This window comes from Physeter macrocephalus, chromosome 9, assembly GCF_002837175.3.
Source record: "Physeter macrocephalus isolate SW-GA chromosome 9, ASM283717v5, whole genome shotgun sequence".
Taxonomy (NCBI): domain Eukaryota; kingdom Metazoa; phylum Chordata; class Mammalia; order Artiodactyla; family Physeteridae; genus Physeter; species Physeter macrocephalus.
The window spans coordinates 43,991,810-44,001,268 of record NC_041222.1 but is presented as its reverse complement, the minus strand read 5'-3'; the positions used below and the strand labels follow the sequence as shown (position 1 = coordinate 44,001,268).

Here is a 9,459-nt window from a genome sequence, read left to right as displayed (position 1 = left end):
AATAAAATGAGTTCCTGTAGATTGCTCCTTCACTTGCACTGATTACCCCAAGGTGGATATCCTTCACTGGTCTTCACCTCTAGATGCATTTAAATCTTGGTAGAAGCCAGAGAACGAGCACGAGAAGTAAAGAGTCATTCTTCATTAGGCATCAAATGAACAGAGGAGGTGGAGCAGCAAAGACAAGAAGAGTGACACCTATCTACATTTCCATAGACTTCGGATAATATGGGACTTCCCTACCCAGATGGGGTGGGATGTTTGTAGCAGTTAGTATTTCTTATTTCCTCATCTACATGTAGACGTCAGCATATGTACAGATCATTGAAAAGTAATCTTTGTGAGACTTACTGGTGGGTAGTGGCAGTGCCTGTGAAGGAAGGCCACAGGGGCCCATGGAACCGGGAACCAACTTGAAGGCTCTCCCTGCCTAAAGGCACCTAGTGCATGTCCATAGCTCCGGGGTCAGAGACTGAATTGAGATGAGTAAGAAGAGGGAGGAGAAATCAGTGTTTCATGGGAAAGGGGGCAACTTGTTTATATCCTCCCCCACCTATAAATTAATCTCTGAGAGACAAGACTCACTCTCAGAAAGTACACTTGCTGACACTGATTGATGGCAGGCCTTGAAGGACCAAAGAATACTAATGAAGTTCCTCCATAAGCCTCACTCAGTCATTGTCAGAATATATGACCAAATGTATAACCAAAGAGTCAGAAGTTTGGTGTCTATCTTAAAAGCCCTGCTATATGTTCTAGTCTGTGTAATATTTCAAAAGGTAGAACAGAGTACTTCTATTTATCTTCATGTGTCAGAGTTTCGGGACCCCCATCTCAGGAGGCCAATAATCCTGCAATTGCTAGAGCACAGCAGACTTGGATTCATTAATTTGCTTTGCCAGATTCTTATCTGTGCTTCTGATCCACACTGAAATTAGAGAAGCTAAGCACTGCCACTGTCTCTCAGACCTTGGCATGTGCGTCTAGATGACCACTGTCCTGGCTCTGTAAAGGGAAACCATTGTATGCCTCTGCCTGATGGCAGAAGAAGAACACAGAGCTGGAATTCAGAGGGAGCAGCTGAGAGATGGCAACACAGCACAGCCGCTCCTCCATGCCTCACCGGGGTTTTGGGAGGAGACCATGATCTTTCAAGGAGCATTCATGAGGGAGTGAGCCAACACAAAGAGACGCTCAGTGGCATTAGCATAAATAAAGATTTCTTTCTAAGCGTAATGTGTGGGTCATTTTTTTCTTACAAGACTGCTGTGATTCAAGTGAAGTCCTCTGACCAAATTCTAAAACGCAATTCTGGATGAAGACAGGATTTATAAACACTTGCTACTATTATACAAGCTGTAGAAAGAAAGGGTTGCCACTAGACAATAAACAGCTGTGCAAAGTTCAGTTTTTAAATTGGGGAGCAAAAGTTCCACAGGGAGCAGCCTAACTGTAAGGCTTAGTCACTGTAAATGGCAAACAAACAAACAAAGAAAACCCCACAAAGATTAGAGAGTTACAGACACTTAGGAGTCCCATCAGCAGGTACTTGTGGTTGAGATAAGGGGAAGTCCACTTATAATACTCCTTTCCCTTGAGCAGTGGTTCTCCAAAGCGTGGTCTCCAGGCCAGCAGCAACAGCATCACCTGGGAACCTGTTGGCAACGCCAATTCATGGGCCTCTTCCAAGACGTACCGCATCAGAAGCTCTCGGTAGGGCCCAGCAATGTGTCGTCACCATCCGTCCTGGGGATTCTGATGCATGCTCAAGTTTGAGAACTACAAATTTATACGATGCAATCTGCCTTTCAAGATACATAGAAAAGGGCTTTCCTTCCCAAAGAGATTTAGTCCTTAGTAGCCAAAGGCATCTATGCAGTGGATTACCTTCTCTCCTGTGCCTCTAGGATGGTACTGGTACTTATCATTCTTTGGAAAACTAAGAAAGAGCCATTCAAATAGTTTCCTGTGTTCTGTGATTGATTCTCCAATGACAGTATCCTTGCTGTCGACACATCAGCTACTAAGCCCTTTGGTTACAGCAGCACCGCTTCCTGGAAGCAATTTCTATATGAATAAGGAAAATCTAAGTTATGCTGTGGTCACAAATCACAGCCTAACTTCCTAACTCAGTGTAACAAAGGTTTATTGTATTGTCCATAACGCACCTGTAACACAGGTCAGCCATGGAACCCTACTCCATGCAGTTCCTCGGGGAGCCAGGATGATTTCCATCTCAACACTTGGTTCCATGATCACCATGAAGGGGGGAAAGAGGACCTGGTGAACTGCACACCGGCTTTGAAAGCTCCCATCTGGAATGGACACATGTCACGTCACTTCCACTAGTGTTTCACAGGCAAAGCAAGTCACACGGTCAAGCCTCACTTCAAAAGTGGACGGGCAGCACCCAGAAAAACAACTGGAGGATCTGAAAACAACCTGAATGACTCCTATTCCAGGTTATGCTTGGGCCACAATACTCGTCGTGTGCAAAGCTGTGTATTTACATTAAAGAACTGGCAGGGCCGAGAGTTCTCGGTCTTACATTCACTCTCTTTGTTCCTACTGACCTTCAGATCAACAAAACTGACACCTTTTCCACAAACGTTTTCATTTTTTTAAATGAAAAAATACTGAAGTTGAAATACCCACAGGCAAGTGCACAGATCATGAGTATACACCCTGATGAATGATCGTTAACAGGGCAGCTGCGTCAAGGCCAGGAGAGGGATTGCTGGCAGGGGTGCCCAGCCCTGCTCAGGTTCCTTCCCAGGCACCTCCTTCCCCGTTCCTAATGGGAACCCTCCCCTGACTTCCAACACTCATTCATTTCACACTCACTCATTCAACTAGGATTTATCAGCCAGGGACTGGAACTTCTCAGCCCTGGCAGGTGTTACAAACCCAAGCATGAATGCTGATCTTACTAAGCTTCCTGTCAGAGGGCCGGCTTTTCCGCGGGGTGACATTTTTCAGACAGGGTTTGGTGGGGTGTGTTGGGGGGTGAACTCTCTGAACTCTCAGGGACTCACTCTAATTAATGAGTATTGTCTTTATTACCTGTTTATTTAAGCACATTCAGTATTTCACAACAGAGCAGATGGAATCAGAGCCAGAATCTCTGCTGCCTGACACATGAAAAATAAGTGGCCCGCCCTGCTGGCGTGGGGTTCTTGACAGCCACCCTTTCCAGCGTTGAGCTGTCTGATACCACTGGGCAAAGCAGCGCCTGCCCACCTGCAGTTCAGGTGTTTTCTCTTCTTCCCCATCATGCAGCCTCACCCTTCCAGGTAGCTCTGGGGCTGGGCTAAGTGGATCTTTCTGGGTTAGGGAATGGGGAACAAGCATGAAACTTATTTTGTCCAAGATACAAGATGGCCATTTGGTCTTAGGAGTATTTCTTATGCAGCTTCCACTATCTAAAAATTAGGGAGATTTTTTTCCATTCCCTTGCCTGTAAAATCATCAAAGGTCTTAATGGAGAGACAGTGGGGCAGCTGATTTCCTAAATGCCAGCTCTTCCCCCAAATGTCCTCAAAATCAGACATATCTGTACAAGCATGCACCCGTAAAACATGGTACTTTGCTTTCCGGCTTCGCTACAAAAGCCAGAATTCGGGCCCCCAGGCATCTCAGGGACACCAATACAAGTGCTGACTAACCCCATCTTTCACCCTTAAAGAGCTGATGTGATCTCCCAACTCCTCCCCATGGGAAAGAGCCATGACTTTGTGGGGGAGGGAGGGCAAGTGTGTGTAAGCTTGGGAACACTGTGACCAGAGGTTCAGCGACATCCCTTTGCGGTGATCGTCTTTAACAAAATGCACTTTAAATATATTTTTATGATCAGTTGGCTTCTAAATTACAGCCATGCTGAGTAAGTACAGAGCAAACATATGATTAGTAATTTCCTTATGGCAGAAAGTAGCACCAAACAGTCTCTGGCTAAGGCCCAGGGCTCAACAAGAATTGTGCTTTCAGTAAAAAAGAAAACACATAATGGTCCTTATTCCAAAGCCAAAGCAACAGGCCATGACCTTCTTCTTCCTGTGCGGTAATAGTCTTGCTTCACGAGGAAGTGGGGAAGGAAAAGATTAACTTAGGAAAATACTCCAAGAACCGGCTGCCTGCTTAACTGCTGTCACTCACGTACGGAGCCGCCCACTCCTCCTTCTGTCCCGTAAACAGAGAAAATGGATCCAGGGCAGCCCTGACTCCTGGCCTTCTGGAAATGACCACTCCAGGAGATGCAGAAACGCCACTGAACATGGAAAAATGCCACACAAAGACTATACACCCGCAAAGATAAATGATTAAATGTCATGTTTCCTGATTCGTCATAGCTCTCCCCACCCCACCTAACTTGTTTGGAAAAGAACATAGGAATGGCATCTCGTAATTCAGGAATAATGACATTCTCTGTGTGGACCAAAGGCCACATTAAGAAACACCTGGGGGTTTTCCCTGGTGGTGCAGTGGTTGAGAGTCCGCCAGCCGATGCAGGGGACACGGGTTCGTGCCCCAGTCCGGGAGGATCCCACATGCCACGGAGCGGCTGGGCCCGTGAGCCACGGCCGCTGGGTCTGCGCGTCCGGAGCTCCGCAACAGGAGAGGCCACAGCTGTGAGGCCCGCGTACAGCCAAACAAACAAACAAACAAAAAAAACACCCGGGATGCTTGTTAACAATGCAGATTCCCAGACCTTAAGAATCAGAATCCTCAGGGTGGGGCTGAGAATTTGCATTTTCAGCAGCTCCCTCATGAAATTCTTACCCATGCTGTGAAGAGGATCGCTCACACAAAAGCCTCACAAAAACAAAACTATCTCTACTTGCAGCAGGCTCCACGCACCCCGAAAGGACTCATTAGAAATGTTATTTCCTTTGGGGGAAAAAATAGCAGTTTTCTCACCTGATTCTATCTGCAAGGGCTGTTACATATCTGCTGTATTTCAGTATTACAAAAGTCTGGGATAACATGGTTCTCATTAGCGTATTGGCAGCTTACAGGTAAGGACCCAACACTTCATGTGTTTGGGGGACTACTGACAAGAGCAAGGCCTCCTCCCCCAGGGTAAATACAGGACTTAGTCCATTTAGTCATAATGGTGGCAGGACAAGTGGTCAGTTTTACTTTCTTTAACACTGAAGTCTCAAGGTTCCCACTGCTCTATTCCTTTTGTCTTGGGGAGGGATTCTGGCCTTCAGCTTCCAAATTTCCAGGGCAAGGGTGTCTGGGAAATTGGCTCTCTGTCACTTAAAGGTTTAGCCTTCTCTTCACTTAAGCTGGAAAATAAACTCAGGAGTCTCCAGCCCTATACCGGCCTCACTTGGGGACCTTGCCCAAGCCTCCTACCACAAATCCCTTTAAGGACTTGTGCCTCAATAGATCACAGCTGTACCAATGGGGAGAGTCAGACTGGTTTTTATAGTGTGCCAAGATCCCAAGATAAAAAGCATTCTAAGTGCCCGGAGTTAGCAGAACAAACAAGGCGCAAGCCAGCATATGCTATCCAGAAGTTAGCTCCTTCAATTCTTCATTCCACAATAAAACAAGCACTCATTTTCTTTTGCAAAACTTAGCACAAGAAATCCAAAATGCACCACGCAGATGTAGGAATTCATTTTCTCATGCATGGATGATATGAATGCCTTCTTTTCTCAAATGGAACAAAGAAAATTCCCAGGACTGCAAACCACCTGAGATACAGCCCTCCTTGCTCAAAAGGCGTGTCATGTCGTTAAGGGACAGAAAGCTCACAGCCCCACTTTTCTTCAAACACAAACTCTTCTGCTTTAGTTTATTGTGCTATTTCAGGTCTGAAGAAACTTGGGTTTGAATAACTACCTGAACTGAAATTTAGCCCAGATCCCCGAACTAGCAGATCTGCTCTGGGAGGGAAAGAGACACTCATGACTCCAGGTCGCTGTGACCCACCTCACTTTGATGGGTCATGAAGGAGGACGGCCCCTCTGCCCCAGAGGCCCTGGAACCGTACTGGGAGAGCATCTGTTACCACCCAAGGTTGGCCTGAACTGCCAGCACTCTTTTCACAGTTCCAAGTTCTCTAAAGATGCAAACCTCTGAGCCCATGAAACAGGAGTTCCTGAGCCAGCACTGTGATGACACACCTGTTGGAAAAATCTATTCTCTGGCCTCTTTCTCAAACTCAATAATGAGTGAATAAATGAAAGAAGGAAGAAGAGGAAGAAAGGAAAGAGAGGCTTAAGAAAAGCCTCAGTGATATTTCTCCAATGCACCTGGCTCTCACAAACAGCCCAGGTTAAAGTTCACCACCAGCAACTGTGCCAGAACACCTAGTTTGCATTTTGGCTGCCATGCTTCTTCATTTTAAATGAGAAGGAATCAATCCCCTTTACTTTTTAAAAAGGACTTGAAAACAGGTGCTGCTGGGCCAACAGCACACTGAAATAAAAAAGTCTCTCCGGGAGTGGGGTGGGATAAACGGGAGACTGGGATTGACACATATACACTACTATGTATAAACTAGATAACTAATGAGAACCTACTGTATAGCACAGGGAACTCTACTTAATGCCCTGTGGTGACCTAAATGGGAAGGAAATCTAAAAAAGAGGGGATATCTGTATACATATACCTGATTCACTTTGCTGTACAGCAGAAACTAACACAATACTATAAAGCAACTATACTCCAATAAAAATTAATTTAAAAAAAAAGTCTGTCTGGCTTCATCTTTCCTTTCTCATCACTTCAGGTTTCAACCAGTCACCCAGCAGCTGCCCCCAAATTAGAGTCAAGGACCAGTGCTTCTGCACCTGAGAAGAGTTAGCTCAGGAGTTAACTTGGAGGTTACCTGTCTGATGAACTGTTTGCCTAATTAGGTCTTAAATTTCAGACTCATGACGTGCAACCTGAGTAATGAGCAGGGCTGAACGGAGTAGTTCTCTCAGAAGACGTCTCCTCTTGTCGGAGCCCTGGACCAGTGGACTGGGCACTTACCCTACCCACGCACTCCATCCATCAGCTTTTGCTGTCACTGCTGTAAGTCAATAGGATCGGGGCAGACGGCTGTCAGAGATGAAGCAGGGACAAGCAAAAGAGCTTAATGAAATTTTATTTTGAAAATATGGCAAGAGTCTAAGGCACTTCAAACATTTAAATACATACAAGACCAAAGCAAATGTGACATGGGATAAGGGAATCCATAAATATGTGGAGAACTATACTATGTTTCCCTAGAGGCAACTATATAGCCAATTTCTCTAACACAATTCAACTTTTATCATTAGATAGAGTTGTGCAATTATTAAAATAAAAATATGGTAATGTTACATGTCGTTCTTCACGTCTTTAATTACTATGGAATATAAAAGTTGAAAATACTGCATCAATTTTATATAGATACCCTTTACATAAAACGTCATGTAATGCATCCACCTAGATAAAACCAACTGAAAAGACTTCCTTTTGTTAAGTTTTAAACTTTTTGAGAGTTTCAACTTTTATTGTTAAACCAGAAACCAGCCCAGGCCCAATTCACCGACGATCAAAGTCATCTCAACTTCCTTACTTTAAAATAATAAAGACAAAAGAAAAATCAACAAAACCATCCTGGAATGGAATTTTCAAAGAGCTTTCCAATGGTTCCATGTTTAGTAAATATAAATACTTGTGGGAAAGCTTAAAAACACCATACCAGTGAGAACCTGATACTTCTCAGCACTGGTAGGGGGTGGAGAGAAGGAACAGAAGTTGCCCACTCAGATCAGGTTACTATTTCCTACAACTGTACATAACGGAGCAGAGACTCAACAGCAAGTGTGCCCTACACAGACGGAAGATGGCCAGAAGGGAGGTGTGTGTGCCTGGCCAGCAATCTCCTGCTGGCTCAGCTTCCACTGTGGCAGCTCCAGCCTTCAGCCCTTGGCTTTATGCGTTCTGTTTGCTGGTGAGCTCAGGCACAAAATACATTCAGTATCTGTCAGCCCAACAGGAACAATTAGCAGCTTAGTGGTGGCATGTAAATGGACGGTATTTGCACATAATCAATCAAATGAACCTCGGTGGGTGGGACCAGGAGATGTCTTCCTTCCAAGCCTAGGGGTGCCCTAGAGACCAGGAAAGGAAAAAAACTGGGGGTTAATTAGTGACCTCAGGTAGATGTGTCCTCTGTGAGACAGGAACTCTGTCAGCCACAGCTGAGCACCACCTATAAGCCAGAGCGAGGAGAGCTGGAACACAGCACACAGTCCACTAGCGGGAGCAGCTCTGGGGCCAGCGGGCTCGGCAGTGCCACGTCCAGCTGTCCTGGGAAGTCAACTTCCCTCTCAGAGTGAGCTCTGGGACCACTGTCTGCTTTAAGAAAAATGCCAGGACGGCGATATGTATTTATGGGCTCAAGATGTGCCATTTGGATAATTCTGTCCAGAATAAATTCTTCCTGTGAGGGCGTGAGGACAAGCAGGCATCCAGCCTCCGCTGTGCTAACCATTAGCACTCCTGGCCTTCTGGGTGGGGCAAAATGGATGAATTCTTAAGTTCTGGACTAAAACCTTGATTTTCACAATCATTATAAAACCTGTATCTCCTGTCGACTCCCCGAGGAAGGGGGCCCACTAGCCTGGTGGCTTTTAGCCTGTTTACAAATGCCAAGTGCACAACACTGACCGGAGACTGGGCTTTCGCGAAGTTGACGTGGGCATACAGCAGAACGGCGATGTCCTTGTGTCCTGCCTCCAGGGCTATTGAGAGCGCGGTGCTGCCATCCTTAAGAGGAGATGAAAAGAACAAGCTAGGTTGGATTTCTCAAACTTCCAGGTAGCCCAAAAGGTTAACAACACAAAACTCTTTCAATTAGATAAGGTTCCCCAATCTAGCCATTTGTTCAGTCTTTTGGGAAACTTTTCTGGACCTCTAGGTGCTAGCCCTGAAGGATACAAGGATGACAGAGGCACAGCCCCTACCCTGCCCTCAGACAAGAATCACCCCATTATTGCCTTTGTTGTTGCCTCACGGTACTTAGTGTGTAGGTCTGCACACCATGGAGACTCAACAAAGGCAGACTGCCCACCAGCAGGGGGCAGGAGGTGAAGGTAGGGGGTAGAAACATAATTTAGTTTTTTTTTTTTCCTTATAATTACAAACGAGTGGTCAAGTAGCGTGGTGTCTGTTTTGACGCCCTGCAATCTGCCAAGGATCTCTTAACTTTCCTCTTGGGGAGGGAGCTGATCCTACAGCCCTAACCACCCATGTAGAATGCTCTGAGTCACATCTACATGTAAGCACCACATCCTGCTGCCTTGCAGAAATGTATCTTATGGAAATACGAGGGGAAACACTAAATATGAGAAAGAAAAATGTTCAGTTAAATGTTTGCTTTCCATTAAGATGCAGGAACTTAGATGGATATAAAGATGCATCAAGGGCTTCCCTGGTGGCGCAGTGGTTGAGAGTCCGCCTGCCTATGCAGAG

The 9,459-nt window shown here is 45.6% G+C and overlaps 1 protein-coding gene across 7 annotated transcripts in view; it reads right to left on the bottom strand.

Annotated features, from left to right (window-relative positions):
• Positions 1-1,021: 1,021 nt before the first annotated feature.
• KANK1 (KN motif and ankyrin repeat domains 1) overlaps positions 1,022-9,459 on the bottom strand; it is a 206,645-nt gene continuing 198,207 nt past the window's right edge. For 5 of the 7 annotated variants that reach the window (XM_007129199.4, XM_028493902.2, XM_028493904.2 and 2 more), the window contains 2 exons: positions 8,656-8,754; positions 7,606-8,096 (listed from right to left, as the gene is read on the bottom strand). In XM_007129199.4, coding sequence (XP_007129261.2) covers positions 8,034-8,096; positions 8,656-8,754 — 162 coding nt within the window. In that variant the 3' untranslated portion in view covers positions 7,606-8,033. Of the gene's footprint in view, positions 2,068-2,168; positions 2,316-6,841; positions 7,057-7,605; positions 8,097-8,655; positions 8,755-9,459 lie in introns of those variants that run through there. The other 2 variants (XM_055087151.1, XM_055087152.1) reach the window with 2 other exon arrangements.